A 27,442-nucleotide genomic window follows, 5' to 3' on the forward strand; every position below is an offset into this window, starting at 1 on the left:
GAAGTGTAAAGAGATTGGATATAGGAAATACTCGACTCTTATGTGCATTGAAATTGACCCAAAGAGGGAAGAACAATCCAACCCATTGGAGCAGAGAATAGATTTGCGCCTTATAGGGAAGTAGAAGGGTAACAAACGGACTGGCAGTACAAGGGAGAGAGAAGGTGGGGGTAGTTTTTAAGACTGCAAAGAAAATAATGGGGGAGATTAGAAGGGAGGGGGGTAGAAAGGAAAGTAAAATAAGGGTGGGAACTAGGGGGAGTGATTAAAAACAAACCTTGGTGTAGAAGGAAATAGTGAAAGAAGAAAAGGCAGGACTAGGAGTAGAAATCAAAATGCTGGGAAATACACAGCTGGTAATCATAACTCTGAATGTGAATGGAGTGAACACACCTATAAAATGCAAGAGAATAGCAGAATATATTAGAATTCAAAACCCTACCATATGCTGTCTACAAAAAACACACATGAGAAAGGTAAATACACATAGGGTGAAAGTAAGAGGATGGAGCCAAATCTATTGGGCATCAATTGATATATAGAAGGCAGGAGACCCCAATCATGATTTCTGACAAAGCCAAAGTAAAAATAAATCTAGTTAAAAGAGATAGGTAAGGTAATTACATCCTGATAAAAGGCAGTATAGACAATGAGGAGATATCAGTACTCAACATGTATGAACTAAATGGCATAGCATCCAAATTTCTAAAGGAGAAACTAGTGGAGCTCAAGGATGAAATAGCTAGAAAAACTATACTAGTGGGAGACCTGAACCTTCCTCTATCTGAACTAGATAGATCAAACCAAAAAATAAATAAGAGGTGAGAGAAGCAAATGAAATTAGAGTTAGTAGATATGTGGAGAAAAATAAATAGGAACAAAAAGGAATACACCTTATTTTCAGCAGCACATGGTACATTCAAAAAAATTGACCATATATTAGGGCATAAAAACATTGCAAACAAGGGCAAAAGAGCAGAAATAATAAATGCAACCTTCTCAGATCACAATGCAATGAAAATAATAATTAGTAAGGGCACATGGAGAGGAAAATCAAAAATTAATTGGAAATTAAACAATATGATTCTCCAAAACTGGTTAGTTAAAGAACAAATCATAGAAACAATAATTTCATTGAAGAAAATGACAATGATGAGACATCCTTTCAAAACCTATGGGATGCAGCCAAAGCAGTATTCAGGGGGGAATTTTTATCCTTGAGTTCATATATTAGCAAACTAGAGAGGGCAGAGGTCAATGAATTGGGCATGCAAATTAAAAAACTAGAAAGTGAACAAATTAAAAATCCTCAGATGAAGACTAAATTAGAGATCCTAAAAATCAAAAGAAAAACTAATAAAATTGAAAGTCAAAGAACTATTGATTTAATAAATAAGACTAGAAGCTGGTACTTTGAAAAAAAAAACAAATAAAATAGACAAAGTACTGGTCAATCTAATTTAAAAAAGGAAAGAAGAAAACCAAATTGACAGTATGCAAGATGAAAAGGGAGACCTCACCTCTAATGAAGAGGATATTAAGGCAATCATTAAAAACTATTATACCCAACTATATGGCAACAAATATGGCAATATAGGTGATATGGATGAATATTTACAAAAATATAAATTGCCTAGACTAACAGAGGTAGAAATAGATTACCTAAACAACCCCATATCAGAAAAATTGAACAGTGAACAAAGAAATTGAACAAGCTATCAACGAACTCTCTTAAGAAAAAATCCCCAGGTCCAGATGGAGTCAAAATGAATTCTATCAAACTTTCAAAGAACAACTAATTCCAATATTATACAAACTATTTGACAGAATAAGCAAAGAAGGAGTTCTACCAAATTCATTTAATGACACAAATATGATACTGATTCCAAAGCCAGGCAGGTCAAAAACAGAGGAAGAAAAATATAGACCAATCTACTTAATGAATATAGATGCAAAAAACTTAAATAGGATTCTAGCAAACAGACTCCAGTAAGGGGGCAGCTGGGTGGCTCCGTGGATTGAGAGCCAGGCCTAGAGATGGGAAGTCCTAGGTTCAAATCTGGTCTCATACACTTCCCAGCTGTATGACCCTGGGCAAGTCACTTGACCCCCATTGCCTAGTCCTTACCACTCTTCTGCCTTGGACCCAAGACACAGTATTGACTCCAAGACGGAAGGTAAGGGTTTAAAAAAATTTTAAAAGACTCCAGCAAGTCATCATGAGGGTTATTCACTGACCAGGTAGGATTTATACCAAGAATGCAAGGATATTGACAAGCAAACCGACAAAAATCACATGATTATCTCAATAGATGCAGGAAAAGCCTTTGACAAAATACAACACCCATTCCTATTGAAAACACTAGAAAGTATAGGAATAGAAAGGCCTTTCCTAAAAATAATAAACAGTATATATCTAAAACCATCATCAAACATCATCTGCAATGGGGAAAAACTAGAAGCCTTCCCAATAAGATCAGAAGTGAAACTAGAATGCCCATTATCATCTGTATTATTTACCATTGTACTAGAAACACTAGCTGTAGTGATTAGAGAAGAAAAATAAATTGAAGGTATTAAAATAGGCAAGGAGACCAAGCTATCACTCTTTGCAGATGATATGATGATCTACTTAAAGAGTCCTAGAGAATCAACCAAAAAGCTAGTCAAAATAATAAACAACTTTAGCATAGTTGCAGGATACAAAATAAACCCGCATAAGTCATCAGCATTTCTATATATCTCCAAACCATTTCAGAAGCAAGAATTAGAAAGAGAAATCCCATTCAAAATCACCCTAGGCAATATAAAATACTTGGGAATCTATCTGCCGAGACAAACATAGGAACTATATGAACACAACTACAAAACACTCTCCACACAATTAAAACTAGATCTAAACAATTGAAAAACATTGATTGCTCATGGGTAGGACAAGCTAACATAAAAATGATGACAATCCTACCCAAATTAATTTACTTATTTAGTACCATACCCATTGAACTACCAAAAAACTTTTTTACTGAATTAGAAAAAACATAACAAAGTTCACTTGTAAGAACAAAAGATCAAGGATATCCAGGGAAATCATGGAAAAAAATGCAAAGAAAAGAGGATCTGCAGTCCCTGATATCAAACTATACTATAAAGCAGTGGTCATCAAAACAATTTGTTACTGGCTAAGAGACAGAAAGGAGGATCAATGGAATAGACTTGGTGTAAATGATGTCAGCAAGACAGTCTATGATAAATCCAAAGATCCCAGTTTTGAGGACCAAAACCCACTATTTGATAAAAACTGCTGTTTCCAATGAATAATGTTTGGAAATGACCAAATAAAAATTTTAAAAAAAAGTTATAAGTTAGTTATATTTTCATGATCCATTGGAGAGACCGGTCTCCTAAAGGATCACAGGGGGATTTGTATTGATTTAGAATCTTGAACCCTAGAGACCACATTTCCCACAATCCCCTTTTCCTTTTCCTGTTTGTGCATCTCCTTATGTGGATGGAGTTTTGAGTTTCTTTTTTCCGCCCATGAGGTCCCTCTGGTTCTGTGGTAGAGGAGAGAGGAGCAACTTTTGGTTTTTGCTAGCCTTACTTCCTTATACTTCAAAATAAATAGTTAATAAATATTATTAAATATAATGCTTGGAGTACTGGATATTAATTCTAATCTTTACAATGCTTAAATTAATAATCAAGGTTTTTATTTCTTTTGTTATATCTGTCAATTAATCATGTATGATTTTAACATGTGCATTAGAGATTCCTATCAAAGAAGTCTCTATTGATTGCATGTTTTACTAAGGAATCAAAAGGTTTTTTTTTAATAATCAACAGACAGTAAGCACAACAAAATCTTATGTTCTCTGCACCTGATTCCATGTGATTTTAAAAATATGGTTTACTATAATTGTTTACAAATACCTGTTTTCTCAACTCTTATAGCTTTATCAAGAATGCTTTCAGTTATGTATAGATTATTCTCATAAAGATTTATTAGAAAAATAAAAGTAGAAATATTAGTCAATCTTTACTTAATATTTGCTAGATTGTCAGTAGCTATAAAAAGAAAACCAAAAGGATCTAGAAGCCACATTAACCAGTAAAACCTTGATTTCCTTGTCAGGCAAAAGCAACACCAATTTAGAGTATATAGTCATTTTTTAAATCTCAGAAAAAAAATTATGAATAGATCTGCTTATAAAATAATGAGAAGCCATTAAGAATAATCAAGTTTCAAAAAAGTTTTGAGAGAGACTCAGCTAGGTAGGTAGTCATCCCAACAAGCAAATAAAAAAATGAAAATAATGATAGACTCCTAAAACAAACCTTTTTCATCATAAAGGATGGAGGAAACACTTTAGGAGAAATCTAATATCACAGTCCCAAATTTGGTGAATGAGGAAAAAGAAATAACATTTTTTGAAAGGAAAAATAGCTGAACTAGCCTAAGTAGACACAGAAGAGATCAGTAAAGGTTTGTAGACATTGAGGAAGATATATGAAAATGGGTAAGATACCAAAGGTGGGGGGAGGGAGAATCTCAGCATTTATTTTTACCCGAAATGTAGTGAATGTAAGAATTTAAATAAGCTCCAATCTATATGCTTACTTTCCCATCTCTACAAAAATTTTATGATTATCTCAATAGATGCAGGAAAAGCCTTTGACAAAATACAACACCCATTCCTATTGAAAACACTAGAAAGTATAGGAATAGAAAGGCCTTTCCTAAAAATAATAAACAGTATATATCTAAAACCATCATCAAAGTACCTTTCTTTGATGAAAGCATGATATCTTTCTGCATCTTTTGCAAATTCTACAATAGACCTTACTTTTATGGTCATAAAATTGCCTAAAAATCATCCAGAAAGCAGTATCTTTCTATGCTTAGTATTTTTTGACTGCCTAAAAAAAAGCCCTTGATTTAGTAGAATTGTATCTTACATGTTCTCCCCTCAACATGACATATGTGTGTAGACAAATATATGCATACATTATATGCATATTAATAAGATAAAAGATTCCACAAAAGATACAAGATGGCCTTATAATTGTTACTATTAAAAAGAAAGACATGAAAAAGTTGTAAAATAATATATTTACCAAGATTGTTTGCTGTTACCGTTAGGATATCCAGTGCTTGACCCAAATTCTCTTATTCATGATTGGCATTATTAATTGAATGTTGCTGAGCCTTCAAAATAAGTCCCATGATCACCTATGAGTTTAGTCTAATCCATATAGTATAAAACAAGTAGATGCCTACTATTCTTTCTGTGATAGGTAATTAAATGAACAATTTGTAAATGTGCATCAGTGCATATAACTTGAATGAACATTGCAGATATATAATGATCCCATCATTAAATAAGAGTAAAAAATTGGATTAGATTGCATTTCACAAAATAGCATAGTGCTTTCCATAAATTCCAGCTTTTCTCTGAAACAAATGTCCATATTTCAACATTAGAATATTTCTGATTACACAGTGTCCACACTCTCAAAAATTGCAAGTCACCCAAAGAATAATATAGAGGTGAACAAACTAGAACACATTACAGATGAAGAATTACACAGAAGTGATATCAAAGGTGTCAAAAGGGAAATGAATGACCAAAGAAAGAAAGAACGATGCAAATTTATCATGTAGTAAGACTGAGGTATAACTAATTGACAGCTTGAATACATCCATATCTCTATATTGAGAATAGATTGAGAAGGGACTCTTCCCACCCCATCATGTTTGGTGGACCCCTTGTGGAAGATTTATAATGAGGAAATGGATAAGAAGTTCATAGAACTGGCACACATAGTTGGGTTTTTCATCTTCACTATGGAAAGCTGTGCCTATATGAATGAGCTCTTTGATCCATTGAAGTATTGCATATATATTTCTACCATTCTCCTAGGTAAGATTTTACAAATTAGTTTTTGTCCTATTATACTGTTGCCCTTAACTACACATTTATCTGCTTGTCAGAGAGTTGTTATTTGCTGGCAGAGGAAATTTCTAGGCTATTTGTGGTTCTTCGGTATGTTTATGATTTATACTAAAAGGCTTTTTTTTTCTATAGGAGATGGTTACAGGCTGTGTTCAGAGCTGTTCCTTTATTCATTTCCTATTTTTTTATATCTTTAGCTTGTTTAAATAAGTAATCTTCGAGTGCCTCATTCACATGCCATGCTCCTTATTCTAAGTTTTTCATCTATTTTGAAATTGTTCAGCATGTCCCCAAAGTCCTAAAACAGTTTTAAGCTGTTGTAGCTTTTAATAGCTTAAAGGTGTCCTAAATTTGGGGGACACCCTTTATTTGGTCTTTGTGAGATCAAGCCATCTCCTCTAAGCAAGCGACATTTATCTTCCTCCTTATTCCATAAAGTATCTCCCAATATGCCACAGCCACCAAAGGTATACGATTTGTATATTTGACCTTTTACTACTAAGATCAAAATCATAGCACCCAATCAAATTTAAAACGAAGTAAAAAATTTTAATTTCTTTCTTATCCCATCCCCTTAATTGTTAAGGCATTGCTTCTTTTGAGTCAAATGGGAATCAGATAGATTCATTGGGACGAAACTATACCTCTCTGCGCCCCCAAATCCAGTTCTTCACAGGTGGCAACTAAGCTGAAGTTTTCTACATCGTGAGCAGTATTTAGTAAAAAGCTGACACTAGACAAAACTGAAGCAGGTGTTATACCCTCCACTTTCCTTATACCCACAAATACAATCCCTAATAACCCTCTTCTGAATTGGTGCTTTATCCCACATTGTATCCCTAATGTATTTCACATTTGTTAATTACTAATAAAAGACCTAGGTTATAACTACATTGTTGCTTAGGGTGTGGATAGAGACCGGGCCTGTGATTTTATTGATTGAGTGAATCATGGATGTGAAAATGCTTTCTGTCAATGTCAATCTTAAGAGAGCTGTGTTGAACACTGAGGGGTTAAATGACTTGCCCAGGGTCATACAGCCAGAATTTGATAGAGGCAAGGTTTTCCTGATTCCAAGGCCAGCTCTACTATACCATTCTCACTGCTTAGAATGTTAATTTTTATTAGGAAATCCTCACTTTTCATATAAAAGGTACTCTTGAAGGCTATAAACCTTCAAAACACAAAAGAAATAAAGTACAGTAACTGAATAATGCCCCCATCATATAGATTCACACCTACTGATAAGTATATCCTCTAACTCATCTTTCTCCTTACAATCATGACTCAAGCAGTGTAATATATACATGGATGGTAGACAATCTTGGGCACTGATGCATGTAGTAGAAATAGACACACGAGAAAGATAAGCAAATAGATAATATTGAATTCTTCACCTTAATAATGTGTACTATAGAAATATATAATTTGGGAACAGGGATCTCTACAAATTATTTAATATAACTAGAAATTACTTTGAAAAAATAAAATTTAAAATTCACTTGACTTAATTCATAGAACAGCCTTTGATATTTAAACATGTATTCAACATTATTTTGCTTTCATTTTTTGACCCAGGTTATTCAGAGAATATTCTATACAGTCAACAGATCCTGGACTGGCAAAATCACTTTGACTGAGCTAAGGAAAAGCAACTTTTTGCAAGTATGCCAATGTCTTATTTTTACATTTACGAAGAACTTGATATAACAGCATATCATTTTATAAGTTTTCTGTTTAATGGAAGAATCATTTTGATATGCATTTCTGTCTGTCTAGGGGAAAATGCATCAAAATATTTTTTGAGAAAGGATATAGTTCATATTGTTGTTAGAACTTTTTAGCAAACAAATCATAGCTTTGGAATAATGTCCACTGTTGGAGTCTTATCAGTGAATGATCCTGCTTATTGACTTATAAATAGTACTGATTGCCTAAAAATTTAAAAAATAAGAGGATTATCCATATTATGATGGATTATTAAAATGGAGTATGTTGTGGTAAATAAATTTGCTAAGTGAATCTTAGGCTTTAATATTAATATAGCTTAACATTATTTTGTTCATTTCTGTATCTGTAACATACATAGCATGTCATAATCAGAAGTCTACAGTGCATGCACATAAATATCTGTTTATATAGTGAAAAGTCAACTATAATTAGTTGAATATCTACAAATTACATTGCTATTTTACTAAATGTTTTGAAATCCAAATGTATGCCTTGGGGGTAGGGACACTAATTGAGAATAGAAACCCATTTCCTCAAAGATCCTATTAATAATCAAAATAGAAAAAAATGCACTTATAATTAAAACATATGTACAAAAATACAGAAACATGCTTTGGATCAATTTAGCTGACATTGGATTAAGAGTGATTATACTCTTCTTTGCCTTAATGAAGTTGTTTTGAAGGCTATATTTGATGGAGCTATAACCTCATCAGTATCTGTAACCCTCAAGCAATGCAGATAATGACTTATCCATACCTCATCTTGTGTGACTCTTGTCCATGACTTCTCATGAATCTTCTACAAGGATTCCTCCTTTCATGGTAGGGGCCTTTTCTCTAGATTTCTTGACATTATAGCACATGATTAAAAGTAATATATTCAATTTGTCCTTTGGTTATCTATAGTTAGTACTATGTGACCAGCCCACTTCTTTTCTAGCTACAAATATCTCTTATAGTATCCATTATAGCAATCCTCTGGCACAGTTCTTTGTTGCTATCACTGTGTGCCTCTCCATTGTCTTTCTGCTGAATAAGTATTACATGATTCACTCTTTTATTGTATTACCAGAAATATATTAATGTTTAAAAGTCTGGGCTTTTGATTCAGGGATAAGTTTAGGGTCACTGAAAATGTTCTCTTTTTCTTATTATATTCCTGATTCATTATCTAACTTCAGAATATATAAAAAATGCTACTTCTATGATTAGTATATCCAGACTTGTAGAACTATAGCCATTCTCATTCACTTGATTTTTCCTGTGCAGTTGGTTAGGCTGAACACTTTGAGTGATTATGGATCAAAATTCAGCAGTTTTCTGACTTGATACAAATCAGCTCAGTATCATTTACAAGTAAGAGCACCTGGAAGACTCATCCTCTACAGTGAGTTCCTCTTCAATATATATTCTTTGCTCTACATCCTTCATGACAGGGGTTAACTCCTTTGGTGAACATATATATATCTCCCAACTTTAATACTTAATAGTTTAAAGATCATCTGAAGTGTTTTTAAGGATTAAACTTGAAAGGACAACAGATGTACAAAAATAGAAAAGAAATGTCAAATATTTTATGACAAATTTTTTTTCTTCATTAATGACAGTAGAGCCACCAAATTTGAATTCAGCATCTTTCTGAAGCCTGACCTAATCCTGACTTTCCAACTACATTTTCTCAGTAATGTATTTAGAACCATCTCAGAATCATAAAATCTTATAGGTCAGAGGAACTTCACAAGCTATCAGCCCAACAGGTACCTAAAAGAATCTCCTTTACAATATCCCTGACATTCAGTTTTAGATTGATACTTTTATTTAAAGTAAGTTATTGTGTAATAGGAAAAGCAAAAAAAATAAGGAATTCAGAGAAATACATAAATATATGTATGAATTGATAATGGAGCGATATGAAGACAACCAAGGGAACAGTACTTACAATAATTAAAGCAATGTAAATGAAAAGATCACTTAACACAAATTGAACTCTAAATAAAATCATGCACCTTAAGTTCATCATCTCTTTCAGGAGATATATAGGATACTTGTTCTTTATCATCTGAAGTCTTTCTTGTTTGTTCACCACTGATTGATGTTCTTAAGTCTTTCATAGTCTTTTTTCTTTACTATGTTATTATATAAATTGCTCCCCTGCTTCTGTTCAATTTATTCTTGCATCAGGACATAAAAGTTTTCTCGAGATTCTCTGAAACCTAAAAGGAACAAGTATACATATAGAAGCAAAGGTAGAATAGGAAAAAAAAACAGTAGCCTTGTGTTTGCTGATACCAAACATTCCAACTATTAGAGTAAGAAATCACTATTCTTTGTTCATAAGTTATTCACTGTGCAACACAGCAAGCACTATCCAGTGTCCTAGAATTAATGGAGTCAAGACTGAGTTTGAATCCTACCCTCCACACCTTCTATCTATGGCAAGTCACTTAGCTTCACTTAACCTGTTTCCTCATCTGTAAAAATGAGGATAATAACCTACTTCCTAGAGTTGCTCTGAGGATTATATGAGCTCACACATGCAAAGGACTTTGCAAATGTTCAATAACTAGATAAATGCTAGCTGTATTATTATATGACAAAACCATTGGAAATACTAGAAAGCAATCTGAGAGAAAGTAGATATAAACGAACTCATACAGCGTACCAATATAAAACCCAAATGGGTATATGACTTAGACTTAAAGTGTGAACTTGTAAACAAATTAGAGGATGAAGAAGTTACCTGTCAGATACCTTTCCATTTAGATCTCTGAATAGAAAAAGAGTTCATGATCAAACAGTAGATAGAATCACATAAGATAAAAAAATGCACAAGACTAGTTACATGTAATTAAATAGTTTTTGCACAGATAAAGCCAATGCAGGCAAAATAAAAGAGATTCGGGTAGATGGGAAAAATAAAAAACTGTGCACCAGGTTTCTTTGCTAAAGATCTTATTTCTAAGCTATACAGGAAACAGATTTACATTTTTAAGAATAAGAGCCAAGACTTATGGCTCTAGGTCATATGGGCAACAATAAGGAAGACTAGACATAATCTCTCAAACCCCCCCTTTTTTTTAAATCCTTACCTTCTGTCTTAGGATCAATACTGTATATCTGTTCCAAGGCAGAAGAGTGGTGAGGGCTAGGCAATGGGGGTCAAGTGACTTGCCCAGGGTCACACAGCTGGGAAGTGTCTGAGGCCAGATTTGAACCTAGGACCTCCCATCTCTAGGCCTGGCTCTCAATCCACTGAGCTGCCCAGCTGCCCCCTCAAACCCCTCCTAAATGAATGGCTGCACTAGAAGACCCAAAGACCCAACACAGGTTTATAACAAAGTAACTCATCCTGATGCCCTGGATCCCCTTCATTCTTTCCTTTGATGTAGATCCTAGCTATAAGCTCCAGAGGTTTGCCCAGCCTTGCAGATAGCCAAGAGGACTGTAGCCCTTCAAGAACTAAAAGCTTCCAGAGGCTACAGTTCTATAGCAGCAGTGCCGCAAAATTTTTGGGCTGCCAGTGCCAAGGTAGACAACCCCATGTTGGCGCCAGAAAGAAGAACCCTGTGGCACCAGTAGGGCAGCTCTCTGAACTGCCCAGAAAGCCAAGGAACCCTGGAAGCGGGAAAGGAGGAGCAGAGGGCACAGGCACTCCACCAAGCCTAAGGAAAGGGCACAACATCCAGCTGGGGGGAGTTCTGACCACACTCAGGACCAAGAAGTAGGATTGTGAACTGTGAATAACCCAGCGTAAAAGGAGGCTGAAGTGCTCTGAGATGCAGCCTCTGAGTAAACCAGAAAGTGAAAAGGGGAAATTGGGATGGAGGTGAGAGGAATTGAAATTACCAAAGTACTCAGGGAGAAGAAGCCCAAAGACCTTGAACATAGTCAGGAAAATCATTAACAACATAAATATCACCTTCAAGTCTAGTAAAAGAATTCAGGCATCTTTGAATAAATACTGCATAACAGAGGGAAATGATCCCACACTTAATGAGACAGAGCGCCCTAAGGAATGAGAGGAGAGCACAGAACCACAAGAGACTATTCCTGAGTGGAGCAAAAGAGAAACGAGAATAATGAGAACAGAATTTATGACCTATACAGCAAAAAAAAAAAGGGCAAAATAAAAAAACTGGAACTGAGAAGGCAAGTCTCAACAAAGAACCAAAAGAGAACAATAGATTAAACCTAGAAGAGTGTCAGTCTGGCTGATGAGGGATCAACCCAAAGAGACAAATGAGACCAGAGTAGAGTGATACAGCAAGGTTTATTTGGAGCAGCAAGGAGGCCCAAAGCCAAGAGTAATGAAAGGGCCCCATGGGGGGGTGAGGGAAGTCAGCTAGGGGAAGCCCAGTGCCAAGAGAGTTGAGGCAGTCCGCAATGAATGGGGAAAGATATGTGGTCTTATTGGTTTGGAGAGGGAAGGGGGTGCAGGGAACAAGGCAATTTGGATTAATTTCATTGGATGTCTCTAGGGAAGGTGAGTTACTTGGACTAACTTCATTGGATGTCCCTAAGGAGGTTGGGAAGTCCCAGTCTTTGGGGATGGGGGGCTGGTTCTCCAGTCAGATGCTCAACTATGCAGGACAGACTGAGGAACAAAGTCCTGGTGTTCTGCTAGATGTTGCTGGGTTCAGCAGGTGTTGGAGGAGGAGCTAAAGTCTGTCAAAGAGAATCAAAAAACAATAACATTCAAAGAAAAATGCTGTGGAAGTAAAGCATATTATTCCCAAAGACAGAATGAATAACAATAACCTAAGGATTATAAGTCTCCCCAAAGAAAACAACAGGACCAAAAAAAATTTAGCACCATAATGAAGGAGCATAGAAAATGAAATAACAATTGAAAAAAATTATTGATCTCTTCGAGAAAAAAACCTAAGTTTGCAAACTCCAGGACATATAGTGGTTAAATTTAGCAGTGATTTCAAATAAAAGTACTACAACACAACCATGAAAAAGACCTTCAAATACAAAGGAAAGGAAATTAAAATCACACAAGACTTTTCTGCACCCACCAGAAAACTTAAGAGAATGAAATAATGTGTTCTGAAAAACAACAAAGCTCAGGATGTAGCCCAGGGTGATTCACCTTGCAAATCTGAGTTTAACCAATCCTGGAAAAAAATGACTTTAATAATAAAAAAGCATTTGAAACATTCTTTAAAAAAAAAAAACAGACTCAAGATTATTTGCTTCTCAAACACATCAGATAGAAGAAATGCAGGAGGAATGAGCACATGCAGAAGCCAAGGAGAGCAACAGTGACAGCAGAGAGACCATTAATAAAGAGGCCTACTATGGGGCAATGTCTTCTCTGACACAGTAACTAGCATTATTCTGGGGGGACACAAGGAAATAAAAGAATTCACAGGGTGAGATCTGTAAGGCAATGGCAGAAATTTCCTAGAAAGGAGACCTTAAATGGATACTTGGAAGCTTTGATTATATAAGGAAATCAGAGAAAAGAAAGGGACCAAATCATTATGGGAGTCATGAATCAGAGATTTAGGATCTAGAGTAGACAGAAAGGGAGAACAATGAAGAAGAGACTAAACCTTTTTGACAGAGGGCATGCCACACACATGGGCACACACATACTGACAAATTATGACAGAGCTCATTGAAGGAGAGGAGAGGAAAAGAGAATCTACTTAATGGGGAAAAGTAGGGGAAGATTATATAACCAAATAAAAGCAGGGAAGGAAAGGGAATTAATGAGCAAAACCCCAGTAAGAAAGAAGTAATAAAATTAGAGGAGAGAAAGATAAAAGAGAAAATATAAAACTGAACAAATTGATGGAGAAACTAGAGTTAAAAGATTTATGGTATCTTCTAAATGGGATGGCAAAAGAATATACATATACCTCTTACAGAAGTGGTTGAAAGGGAAAAATCTTTGCATCAAATTTCTTTGATAAAGGTTTACTATCTAAGAGAGAGAGAGAAAATAATAAATATGTATAAAACTAATAGCTATCCCCTAATAGATAAGTGGTCAAATGATATGAACAAACAATTCTCAAAAGAAAAACTGCAAAGTATTCACAACAACATGAAAGAATGTTCCAAATCCCTATTAATGATAGAAATGTAAATCAAAACAACCTTAGGTTGTTTCAATTGGATGTGACAAGTGTTTGGAGGGATTGTGGAATGATAGGTACACTAATGCATTGTAGGTGGAACTGTGAAATGGCATAACCATTTTGGAAAGCAATTTGGAATTATGCAAATAAAGCTACTAAAATATTCATACCCTTTAAATCAGAGGCTCAGTTACTGGGGCTATACCTCATACTCCAGAATATTTTATACAAGCACTTTTTTTGATAACTAAGAATTGGAAACAAAGATAATACCCTTCAACTGGTGAATGGCTAGCACATTGTGGTACATGAATGTACTGGAATATCACTATGTTGTATAGAAATGTATGTGAGAAATACAGAGAAGCATGGAAACATCTATATAAACTGAAGCAGAATGAAGAAAGCAAAACCAAAGAAAATATATCCAGTAACTACCATAATATAAATGAACAACCACACACCAAAAAACTAAATAACTATAACAAAATTATGAATGTCAAGCAAGATTCAAATGAAGGAAATATGAGAAGATACCCCCCAATCTCCCATTTTATAGAGGTAAGAGGTCCATAGGCATTACACATTGCATATGTTTTCAGACTTTTTCAATATATTGATCAATTATGCTGATTTTTTCCCCTTTGAGAATACAATTTGTATATGTGATGGCCATCTTGGAGGAGAAGAAAGAAAACATATCAATAAAAACTCATTTTTTATAAAAGATGAAAAAGACCGACTTCCGGTCAAGATGGCAGCTTAGAGAAAGCTAAAGTTCGGAGCTCCAGAAACCTTCCTTACTGATCTCAAACGGAATGCTCCTAGGGCAATGAAATTCAAAACAAACAGCAGAATAGACCCCGGAAACACTCCTCCTGGACCTGGATCAAAAGCTACGGCCCCCCAAGAGTTGGAGCCTGAGATCACTCAGATCTAAGGGGAAGGCAAAGGGAAGGTCCCAGGACCCATCCCCCCAAACCCAGAGTGCTGAGTCTGAGGCAGCAGCAGGAACCTCAGGGCAGGCAGGGGGGCCTCAGGAGGAGGCTGTTCTGAGGGCTGCCCCCTGAAAACGACCTGAGCAAGTCGCGGGGGCACCCAGACAGCAGGGAGGCAGAGAGAGACTGGGGGAGCCTGTAGCCCCCTGACCAGAACTTTCCATCTGGGTCTCACTGAAGGTCGCTGCCTGAGGGCATACTCAGTCTGAGGTTAATCCTATCACCAGCCCTCAGAGCTCTGGAGGGAATGCTGGATGAGGCACAGAAACAAGGGCCAAGCCATAGAACGGACAATCTGCCTAGGGCTAAAACCTCTGAACATCATACAGAGATAAGAAAAGCTAATCCTCCCCACTCAGATAGAGGTGGCAAACTCCACAGAAGCACAAAAACCCCAAAATTCCAAAACAAACAAAAAAAAAAAACAAGAAGAAGGGGGAAACTTTGGACACATTTTATGGAGCAAAAATACAAAACACAGAGGAGATAGAAGAAGAAACACAAGCAAATGCTCCGAAACCTTCCAAATGAAATGGAAACTCTCCACAAACCCATGAAGAATATGAATCAGAAATGATCAAAAAGATGGAAGCCTTCTGGGAGGAAAAATGGGAAATAATGCAAAAGAAATTCATGCATCTACAAAACCAGTTTGACCAAACTGAAAAGGAAAACCAGGCTTTAAAGCAAGAACTAATAAAGCAAAGCCAAAAGACCAAGAAATTAGAAGAGAACATAAAATATCTCACTGACAAGGTGACAGATTTGGAAAATAGAGGGAGAAGAGATAATTTAAAAATAATTGGACTTCCAGAAAAGCCAGAAATAAACAGCAAACTCGACATCGTAATACAAGATATAATCAAAGAAAATTGCCCAGAGATTTCTAGAACAAGGGGGCAATACAGCCACTGACAGAGCTCACAGAATACCCTCTACACTAAACCCCCAAAAGACAACTCCCAGGAATGTAATTGCCAAATTCCAAAGCTCTCAAACAAAAGAAAAAATCCTACAAGAAGCCAGAAAAAGACAATTTAGATATAAAGGAATGCCAATCAGGGTCACACAAGACCTTGCAAGTTCTACTCTAAATGATCGTAAGGCATGGAACATGAGCTTCAGAAAGGCAAGAGAGCTGGTTCTTCAACCAAGAATCAGCTATCCAGCAAAACTGACTATATACTTCCAAGGGAAAGTATGAGCATTCAACAAAATAGAAGGTTTCCAAGTTTTTGCAAAGAAAAGACCAGAGCTCTGTGGAAAGTTTGACACTGAAAAACAAAGAGCATGTAATACCTGAAAAGGTAAATATGAAGGAAAGGGAAAAGGAGAAAAATGTTATCTTCTTCTTTTACTCAAACTCTCTTCTATAAGGACTACATTTATATCAATCTATGTATACTAACATGTGGGGAAACTGTAATGTGTAAATAGGGGGAAAAGAAAGACCAAATAGAATAATCTTTCTCACACAAAGATTCACATGAGAAGGGGAGGGGAAGGAAACTCCTATAAGAAGGAGAGGAAGAGAATTTTTACTTAAACCTTAATCTCAGGGAAATCAACTCTGAGAGGGAAAAAACACCCAGAACCATTCGGATCTTGAATTCTATCTTACCCAACAAGGGTAGGGAGAAGGGAAAACCAAAGGGGGAGGGGGAGAGGGAAAACAAAAGGGGAGGGAAAAAGAGGGGGAGGGGGAGGGAACAAAAAGGGAGGGACTAAAAAAGGAAACATATCAAGGGAGGGGATAAGGGGGACTGATTTAAAGTAAATCACTGGACTAAAAGGTAGAGCCAAAGAAAAAAAGGTTAGAATTAGGGAAGGATATCATAATGCCAGGGAGTCCACAAATGACAGTCATAACTTTAAACGTGAATGGGATGAACTCACCCATAAAACGTAGATGAATAGCAGAATGGATTAGAATCCAAAACCCTACCATATGTTGTCTTCAAGAAACACACATGAGATGGGTAGACACTCACAAGGTCAGAATTAAAGGTTGGAGTAAAACCTATTGGGCCTCAATTGACAGAAAGAAGGCAGGAGTGGTAATCATGATATCTGATAAAAACCAAAGCAAAAATAGACCTGATCAAAAGGGATAGGGAAGGTAATTATATTTTGTTAAAAGGGACTTTAGATAATGAGGAAATATCACTAATCAACATGTATGCACCAAATAATATAGCACCCAAATTTCTAATGGAGAAACTAGGAGAATTGAAGGAAGAAATAGACAGTAAAACCATATTAGTGGAAGACTTAAACCAACCATTATCAAATTTAGACAAATCAAATAAAAAAATAAATAAGAAAGAGGTAAAAGTAGTGAATGAAATCTTAGAAAAATTAGAATTAATAGGCATATGGAGAAAAATAAATACGGATAAAAAGGAATACACCTTCTTCTCAGCACCACATGGCATATTCACAAAGATTGACCATACATTAAGTCACAGAAACATAGCACACAAATGCAGAATAGCAGAAATAATGAATGCAGCCTTTTCAGATCACAAGGCAATAAAAATAATGTTCAGTAATGGTACATGGAAAACCAAATCAAAAACTAACTGGAAATTAAACAATATGATACTCCAAAATCATTTAGTTAGAGAAGAAATCATAGAAACAATAATTTCGTCGAGGAAAATGACAGTGGCGAGACATCCTTTCAAACCTTTTGGGATGCAGCCAAAGCGGTAATCAGAGGTAAATTCATATCCCTGAGTGCATATATCAACAAACTAGGGAGAACAGAGATCAATCAATTGGAAATACAAATAAAAAAACTAGAAAAAGATCAAATTAAAACCCCCCAGCAGAAAACCAAACTTGAAATCCTAAAAATTAAGGGAGAAATTAGTAAAATTGAAAGTGATAGAACTATTGATTTAACAAATAAGACAAGAAGCTGGTACTTTGAAAAAACAAACAAAATAGACAAAGTACTGGTCAATCTAATTAAAAAAAGGAAGGAAGAAAAGCAAATTAACAGCATCAAAGATGAAAAGGGGGACATCACCTCCGATGAAGAGGAAATTAAGGCAATCATTAAAAATTACTTTGCCCAATTATATGGCAATAAATACACCAATTTAGGTGATATGGATGAATATATACAAAAATACAAACTGCCTAGACTAACAGAAGAAGAAATAGAATTCTTAAATAATCCCATATCAGAAAATGAAATCCAACAAGCCATCAAAGAACTTCCTAAGAAAAAATCCCCAGGGCATGATGGATTCACCAGTGAATTCTATCAAACATTCAGAGAACAGTTAATCCCAATACTATACAAACTACTTGAAATAATAAGCAAAGAGGGAGTTCTACCAAACTCTTTTTATGACACAAACATGGTACTGATTCCAAAACCAGGCAGGTCAAAAACAGAGAAAGAAAACTATAGACCAATATCCCTAATGAATATAGATGTAACAATCTTAAATAGGATACTAGCAAAAAGACTCCAGCAAGTGATCAGAAGGGTCATCCACCATGATCAAGTAGGATTTATCCCAGGGATGCAGGGCTGGTTCAATATTAGGAAAACCATCCACATAATTGGCCACATCAACAAGCAAACCAACAAGAACCACATGATTATCTCAATAGATGCAGAAAAAGCATTTGATAAAATACAACACCCATTCCTATTAAAAACACTAGAAAGCATAGGAATAGAAGGGTCGTTCCTAAAAATAATAAACAGTATATATCTAAAACCATCAGCTAATATCATCTGCAATGGGGATAAACTAGATGCATTCCCAATAAGATCAGGAGTGAAACAAGGATGCCCATTATCACCTCTACTATTTGACATAGTACTAGAAACACTAGCAATAGCAATTAAGAGAAGAAAAAGAAATTGAAGGCATCAAAATAGGTAAGGAGGAGACCAAGTTATCACTCTTTGCAGATGACATGATGGTCTACTTAAAGAATCCTAGAGATTCAACCAAAAAGCTAATTGAAATAATCAACAACTTTAGCAAAGTTGCAGGATACAAAATAAACCCACATAAGTCATCAGCTTTTCTATATATCTCCAACACAGCTCAGCAGCAAAAACTAGAAAGAGAAATCCCATTCAAAATCACCTTAGACAAAATAAAATACCTAGGAATCTATCTCCCAAGACAAACACAGGAACTATATGAACACAACTACAAAACACTCTCCACACAACTAAAACTAGACTTGAGCAATTGGAAAAACATTAACTTAGCTCATGGATAGGACGAGCCAATATAATAAAAATGACCATCCTACCCAAACTTATTTATCTATTTAGTGCCATACCCATTGAGCTCCCAAAATATCTCTTTACTGATTTAGAAAAAACATAACAAAATTCATCTGGAATAACAAAAGATCAAGGATATCCAGGGAAATAGTGAAAAAAAACACATATGATGGGGGCCTTGCAGTCCCAGACCTTAAACTATAGTACAAAGCAGCAGTCATCAAAATAATTTGGTACTGGCTAAGAGACAGAAAGGAGGATCAGTGGAATAGACTGGGGGAAAGCGACCTCAGCAAGACAGTATACGATAAACCCAAAGATCCCAGCTTTTGGGACAAAAATCCACTATTTGATAAAAACTGCTGGGAAAATTGGAAGACAGTATGGGAGAGATTAGGTTTGGATCAACACCTCACACCCTAAACCAAGATAAATTCAAAATGTGTGAATGACTTAAACATAAAGAAGGAAACCATAAGTAAATTGGGTAAACACAGAATAGTATACATGTCAGACCTTTGGGAGGGGAAAGACTTTAAAACCAAGCAAGACATAGAAAGAATCACAAAATGTAAAATAAATAATTTTGACTACATCAAATTAAAAAGCTTTAGTACAAACAAAACCAATGTAACTAAAATCAGAAGGAAAACAAATTGGGGGAAAATCTTCATAGAAACCTCTGACAAAGGTTTGATTACTCAAATTTATAAGGAGCTAAATCAATTGTACAAAAAATCAAGCCATTCTCCAATTGATAAATGGGAAAGGGACATGGATAGGCAGTTTTCAGATAAATAAATCAAAACTATTAATAAGTACATGAAGAAGTGTTCTAAATCTCTTATAATCAGAGAGGTGCAAATCAAAACAACTCTGAGGTATCACCTCACACCAAGCAGATTGGCTAACATGATAGCAAAGGAAAGTAATGAATGCTGGAGGGGATGTGGCAAAGTAGGGACATTAATTCATTGCTGGTGGAGTTGTGAACTGATCCAACCGTTCTGGAGGGCAATTTGGAACTATGCCCAAAGGGCGACAAAAGAATATCTACCCTTTGATCCAGCCATAGCACTGCTGGGTCTGTACCCCAAAGAGATAATGGACAAAAAGACTTGTACAAAAATATTCATAGCTGCGCTCTTTGTGGTGGCCAAAAACTGGAAAACAAGGGGATGCCCATCAATTGGGGAATGGCTGAACAAATTGTGGTATATGTTGGTGATGGAATACTATTGTGCTAAAAGGAATAATAAAGTGGAGGAGTTCCATGGAGACTGGAACAACCTCCAGGAAGTGATGCAGAGCGAGAGGAGCAGAACCAGGAGAACACTGTACACAGAGACTGATACACTGTGGTATAATCGAACGTAATGGACTTCTCCATTAGTGGCGGTGTAATATCCCTGAACAATCTGCAGGGATCCAGCAGAAAAAACACCATTCATAAGCAGAGGATAAACTGTGGGAGTAGAAACACCGAGGAAAAGCAACTGCCTGACTACAGCGGTTGAGGGGACATGACAGAGGAGAGACTTTAAAGGAAACCCTAATGCAAATATCAACAACATAGCAATGGGTTCAAATCAAGAACACATGTAATACCCAGTGGAATCACACGTTGGCTACGGGGGGTTTGGGGGGGTGGAGAGGAAAAGAAAATGATCTTTGTCTTAAATGAATAATGCTTGGAAATGATCAAATAAAATATTATAAAATTTAAAAAAAAAAGATGAAAAAGACCAATTCTCCAATTGATACCCAAAGAATATGGGTAGGCATTTTTCAGAAGAAGAAATTCAATTTATCAATAGACATATGAAAAAATGTTCTAAATCACTAATAATCAGAGGGAAAATTTGAACAACTCTGAGGTAGTGACTCATACACATCTGATTGGTAAGGGTAAGAAAAACAGAAAATGACACTTGCTGGAAAGGCTGTGAAAATAGATACATTAATCAAGTGTTTGTGGGGCAATGAACTGGCCCAGCCATTCTGGAAAGGAATTTGAAATTATACCCACAGAAGAAGGAAGGAAATAAGCATTTTTAAAAACACTTAACAATGAACCAAGCATTGTGATAAGCATTTGTGTTACAAATAAAAGCAAAAAGAAAGACAGCCCATACCCCTCAGTAGCTTCCATTCTGATGGAGGAAGATGACCTTCAAAAAGCTAAAACGTGGATGTAGGAAAGTAGTTGAAGGTACCCAATGCTAAAACATGTTTTTGAAGTTGAGAAGGTCAAGAACAAGTGAAGGGAAATGAAGGCTCCCCAAGCTCTTCCATAAAATTGAAACCCCAAGAAGAACTCATCAGTGGGATAAAGGGTAATAGAGCTATTCCAGTTTGATACAGTCAAATGGGCAGTTGGATGTTCCAAGGCAATGAGGACCCAGGAGCTGAGGGAAATTCCAGGATAAAACAGAATAGAAGCATATTTTAAAATTCAAAATTCAGGAGTAGGCACTAGTAAGGGCAGAAAGCTATTAAACTGTATCCAAGTATTTTAAAAGTCAATAAACATGACATATCAAAAATGCTTTTCACAAATTTATATGTATATTGGGTATCACTTGCCTTCTCAATGGAAGGGGAAAGGACTGGAGGGAATTTGGAACTCAACATTTTTTAAAGTGAATGTTAAAAAAAAAAGAAAATGTAAAGGTTATTAAACTGTGACCCAGGGTATACCACTTCTAACTTTCTCCAAAGAAATGAAAGAATGAGGGAAAGAGCTCATGTACAAAAATATTTGTAGCAGCTATTTGTGGTGGCAAAGAACTGAAACCCGAGGGAGGTGCACATGAAGTGAGGAATGACTGAACAAAGTATGGCATATGAATGTGATGGAATACTCATATTCTGTAAGAAATAATAGAGTATGGTTTCAGAAAAACTTGGAAGGATTTGTATGAACTGTTGTAAAAAGAGAATTGAACAGAACCAAAAGAACAATTTCTATAATAACAATATTGTAAAAAAAAAAAAAGGCCAAATTATATTTGCTTGAACAATTCCTTTCCTTTTCTTATCCTATATTGGCTCCTCTCTCTTCCTGTTCCCCCCTCTTCCATGTTATGTTTAATGTATTTCTATACCAGTCTTTGTGTGAACACATCTAGATGTTATAAGAGTAAGATTCATTTAATGCTTGCTCTCCTCTGCTCCTTCCTCTGTTTTGTGTCTTAAAAATTCCACAGTTTTGATAAATAGCAAGGTCTACCCCACATTCTTCCTCATTTTACTCTACTCCTTTTACCCTCTCTTTTTTTTCCTCCTTTAAAACCAGAACAGTTTACCTCCTAGAACTTGTGGGGCTTTTTATTTATATTTTTAATGCCCTTTGAAAATAATCAAGGTTTTGAAAGAACACTTGTTTCTTCTCCCTTTAGAATTTTAAAATGTTTGGACTCCATCATCTTACAGTTTTTTTTCAGTTGCTTAAATAAGTTTATCTTTCTAGATTTCTTTATTCTCTCATGTTTGTATTTCATAGTTCCTATTAAGCTCCAGTATTTTCATCAGAAATGCTTGCATAATGGGCTTGTGGTGCATGCCCAGAGTACCTCACCTGGCATCTCTACATGGAGAACACCAGGAAGAAAATGGCATTTCTCCATGTAGAGGAAGTCAGGGAGCTGCTTCTGGGAGAGAATTACCTTGAAGAGGCATACTGTGGAACATGCATAGACATTCCATAACTGGTTCTGATCACTTAGCTATGTGACAAAGTGGAAGCTCTTTGGCCATGTAGCCATTCTAAAAAGGGCATCTCAGCTTCAAACTACTTATCTATGCTATAAAATTCTTGGGAAGGCTTGGTGACTAGAGAAGAGAGTGTGGCCTATGATCTTGTGAATTTAAAAGGTCTAGAAGACTCCTTATCATCCTATTATTCCAAAGTTCAAGTTTAGAGCCAGTGTAGGATCAGTGCCTCAAGGTAGAAAATGAGTAGAGTCTCCCTCAGCATCTCATTGTTCCAGAGTCCAGGTTTCACAACAATAATTTCCCCCAGAAGGATGGAGTGATCTTTGGCAGTGACCTTCAAACCCCCAGCCTTGGAGGAACTAAGATGCAATCATCATCATCATAGCTAATATTTCTGTAGTGCTTACTATGTGCCAAGTGCTTTGCTAAGCACTTTACAAGTATCATCTCATTTACTCCTCCCAAAAATCCTGGGAGGTAGGTGCTATTATTATCCTTATTTTACAGATAAAGAAAATGAGATAAACAGAGTTTAAGTGACTTGCCCAGAGTCACACAGCTAGTGTCTGATTTAAACCCAGGTCTTCCTGACTCCAGGCCCAATTGTCCATCCATTGTTCCACTTACTTGCCCCATACAGTAGTCTCCCACACCTAGACATAAATTTGGTGAGACCAGTGCCACATAGGAATTGAGCTAAGTTTTAGGCTAATTGTCAAGGTGATTTAGGGAGGATTATGTCACTACAGTGTTGGAAGAAATATTTCAACATTTATTCTTGGTTATATCTTTGAAATGCTATCACTTGTTAAGCCACCTTATGTTACATGGCTAAATGGAACCTACACACTGGGCCCAAAAACTGGGGGAGAAATAGCAAGTGGGAACCCAAGCCAGTAAAAAACACCCCAATATTCTTGAGAGTGCCATAGGAAGGTCCTTGGTCCCATCCAAGATCCATTTTTTTCCCTTGAGGCTTATGCTTAATTTTACAGGATATGTTATTATTGGTAGTAAGCCTGTATCTTTTGCCTTTTGGTATATTGTTATTTATAGTAGAAGCTGTCAGATCCCATATAATCTCAATTGTGGCTTCTCAGTACTTGAAATTGTTATATCTGCTTGCAGTAATTTTTTTTTTTTACCTGAGAGCTCTAGATTTTTAATATTATTTTCTGGTACTTTTCCTTTGGGGATTTCCTTGAAATAATCAGTGAATTCTCCCTGTTTTCACTTTGCCCTCTGATTCTAATAAATATAGACAGTTTTCATTCATAATTTCTTAAAACATTATGACCAAGACTCTTTTTAATCATAGTTTTCAGGGAATCTGATGATTCTTGAATTATTTCTTCTTAGCTTATTTTCCAGATTTTTTTAATAGTTTTTCTTATACTTTCATCTATTTTTCAATTTTTAGATTTTGTTTTAAAATTTCTTTTTGTCTCATGTAGTCAGTGATTTCTTTCTGATTTACTCTAATATTCAGAGTCCATCATTTCAGAATAGATTACCACATTCTAGCTTAAAATACTTATTTTTCTTCTAATTCTCCTACAGCTTTTTTTCTCTTTTTCATAAGTTCTTCCAGATCCTTCTTTTTCAGCCCTTAATGGAAAATCCATTTTGTCCTTAGGGTTTCTGCTTGTAATTGTTGTGGAGTTATTAGTTCTCTCCTTCTAGGTGTCTCTGGATCTACAAAAATTCCTTATGGTTCTTGATGCCTTTTTAAGTTAAAGTTTTTAAGTTTGTCCCTTGCTATATTGCAATTCACTTATCACAGCTTCACTATGTCACAGGTTTCTTAAAAAATATGTATCTAATTCTGTATTGCAGAGTTTTCACTATATCACAGGATTTTGCAGATGAATATCTTATCATTCACAATGGATATGCGGTACCCTATTACTGCTTCTGCAAGTTTGCCAATGTGAAATTGTACATGCACACTATTGGCTGATGGCTTGAAAGGCTACCAACCACAGCACTGTGTTCTGTATCCCAGGTGCTGATTGGCTCAGTCGCTGTATCATCAGTCTTTTTGCACTCCATTACTGTGCCCATACATTCAGTGTTGTTCTGAGATGTTGTGTTTTTGTGAAGTTTTCATAAAAGTTTGGATTTATTTCAAGCCCTATGCCACCCAAACGTTCTGCACCTTTTAAGGCTTCCGGCAGTGAACCCAAATGCCAGAGGAAGATGCCTACCATCAAAGAATGATAAAATTAATATGGCGCCATTACTTTGTGGATTTAAACCTATCGTAGGAGTCTTTGGATATGTGGGGGATGGCTTACTCATATCTCCTGACCTTAGTTCTTAAATTGAAGCTTTGTCAGGGCAAGGCTCTACCATCTGGAAATCTTTGGGTAGGGATGGTTGTCTCTGCTTGATCTTGTCATTGATGGTTATCTGAGTTCCTCTGCTATGCTCTGAGGTTCAGAGTGTTTGACTTACAGGGACCTCTGTGGAATTCTGCACAAATTACAAGGGATCTTGAAGCCCTGGGCCAGAAGTGTGCTAATCCTAGTAAACTAGTTGCTGCTGTTCCAGATGGCTTCCAATGTATAAGCTATGAGTTTCTGGCCTCCTGGGGCTTTCTCATGGGAGCCTTTCATTCCTGTTCCCTCAGATACAGAGTCCTGAAGGCTATAGGAGTCTCCAAGCTATTGCTAGAGTTGCTTTTGGAACCTGCTGTTTAATTTGCCAGGAATAGCAGTGATTTTTCTGTCAAGCCTCTTTCCCATTGCCAAAGGATTTGTAACTGACTTTTCATACAAGTCTGGAAGGAATGAAGTTACTTAATTTTCTCATTGAATTTCTTGATCGTTATTCAGTCTGGTCCTATTTTTAGATTTCTGCTGGAGAAGAGATGTGTATCTTGGGCTTCCAGCCTTCATTCAGACAACCATCATCTCTGATCCATCTTATTCATTGTGACACAATATCATAACCTGTCAGGATTCAATTCATTATGTGTTTGTTAAATACCTAACTCATGCCAGGTCCTTTGCTAGATGCTAGGGCTACAAAGACAAAAACAAAACAACTGCTCTTCTCAAGGACCTTCTATTCTCTAAGGTGAAAACAATGTGTACACAGATAAGTGTTCAAAAATGTATGCAAAGAAAATTAAAAAGTAATCAGAGGAGAGGCACTAACAAATAAGAAATATAATCACAGAATTTTAGAGTCAAGAGGAACATCAGCAACTGTTGAGGATAAAGCATAAACAAAAGAATTTCCCATTATGATATATGGTAAATGGTTGCCTAGCCTTTGCTCAAAGAGCCCCTCCCCAATGAAGAGGAATCTACCACCTCACTGAAGTAGCCTATTCAATTTTTTGACAGCTCTGATTGTTAGTAAACATTTACTCATATCTAAATGGTAATTTTTCCCCTGATTCTGCCTTCTGGAGCCATTTTTCCTGATCCTGCCTTTTAGAGCCAAGCAGAATAAATCTAGTCCTTATATACAACAACCTTTCAGATACTTAAAGACAGCTATCATTTGCCTCCTGAGGTGTCTCTTCTCCAGGATGAACATACCATGTTCCTTCAACTAGTCCTCATTTGACATAAAATCAAGGCCCTTCATTATCCTAGTTGTCCCCCAATGGACACTTTCCCCAACTTATCAACATCCTTTTAAAATAATGATTTTCAGAAACAAGCACATTACTTTCCTTTGCTGTCATATAAGCCAGTCTGCTAGGTATGATGTGGTACCTCAGAGTGGTTTTGATTTGCATTTCTCTGATTATAAGAGATTTAGAACACTTTTTCATGTGCTTATTGATAGTTTTGATTTCTTTATCTGAAAATTGCCTATTCATGTCCCTCGTCCATTTATCAGTTGGGGAATTGCTTGATTTTTTGTTCAATTGACTTAGCTCCTTATAAATTTGAGTAATTAGACCTTTATCAGAGATTTTTTTTGTTATGAAGATTTTCCCCCAATTTTTTGCTTCCCTTCTAATTTTGGTTGCATTGGTTTTGTTTGTACAAAAACTTTTTAATTTAGTGTAATCAAAATTATTTACTTTACATTTTGTAATTTTTTCCAACTCTTGCTTGGTCTTAAAACCTTTCCTTTCCCAAAGATCTGACAAGTATACTATTCTGTGTTCATCTAACTTACTTATAGTTTACTTCTTCATATTGAAGTTATTCACCAATTCTGAGTTTATCTTGATGTAGTGTGTGAGATGTTGAACTAAACCTAACCTCTCCCATACTGTTTTCCAATTTTCCCAGCAGTTTTTGTCAAATACTGTATTTTTGTCCCAAAAGCTGGGATCTTTGGGTTTATCATATAATGTCTTGCTGAGGTCATTCACCCCAAGTCTATTCCACTGATCCTCCCTTCTGTCTCTTACCAGTACCATATTGTTTGGATGACCACTGCTTTATAGTACAGTTTAAAATCCAATACTGCTAAAATCCGGTATGGCCCCAAACAATGCAACCACCAGGACTGGTTCGACAAGAACAACACTGCTATTGAAGACCTATTGAGCAAAAAGAACAAAGCCTTTATGGAGTGGCAAAATAACCCAAACTCTGCTCCTAAAAAGGACAGATTCAAGTCTCTCCAAGCCACAACACAGTGTGAGATCAGGAAGATGCAAGACCGATGGTGGGAAAAAAAGGCAGAAGAAATCCAGCGCTTTGCTGATACA

At 36.1% G+C, this 27,442-nt stretch overlaps 1 protein-coding gene across 6 annotated transcripts in view; it reads left to right on the forward strand.

The window, feature by feature from the left end:
* Positions 1 to 27,442, forward strand: part of PPP2R3A (protein phosphatase 2 regulatory subunit B''alpha) — a 227,019-nt gene that overhangs the window by 146,930 nt on the left and 52,647 nt on the right. For all 6 annotated transcript variants that reach the window (XR_008911147.1, XM_056793650.1, XM_001364818.4 and 3 more), the window contains one exon: positions 7,533 to 7,619. Coding sequence is in view for 5 of the 6 variants with exons in the window: in XM_056793650.1 (XP_056649628.1) it covers positions 7,533 to 7,619 (87 nt within the window). In the remaining variant the exon portion in view is untranslated. The remainder of the gene's footprint in view (positions 1 to 7,532; positions 7,620 to 27,442) is intronic.

This window comes from Monodelphis domestica, chromosome 4 (genome assembly GCF_027887165.1).
Source record: "Monodelphis domestica isolate mMonDom1 chromosome 4, mMonDom1.pri, whole genome shotgun sequence".
Lineage (NCBI taxonomy): Eukaryota > Metazoa > Chordata > Mammalia > Didelphimorphia > Didelphidae > Monodelphis > Monodelphis domestica.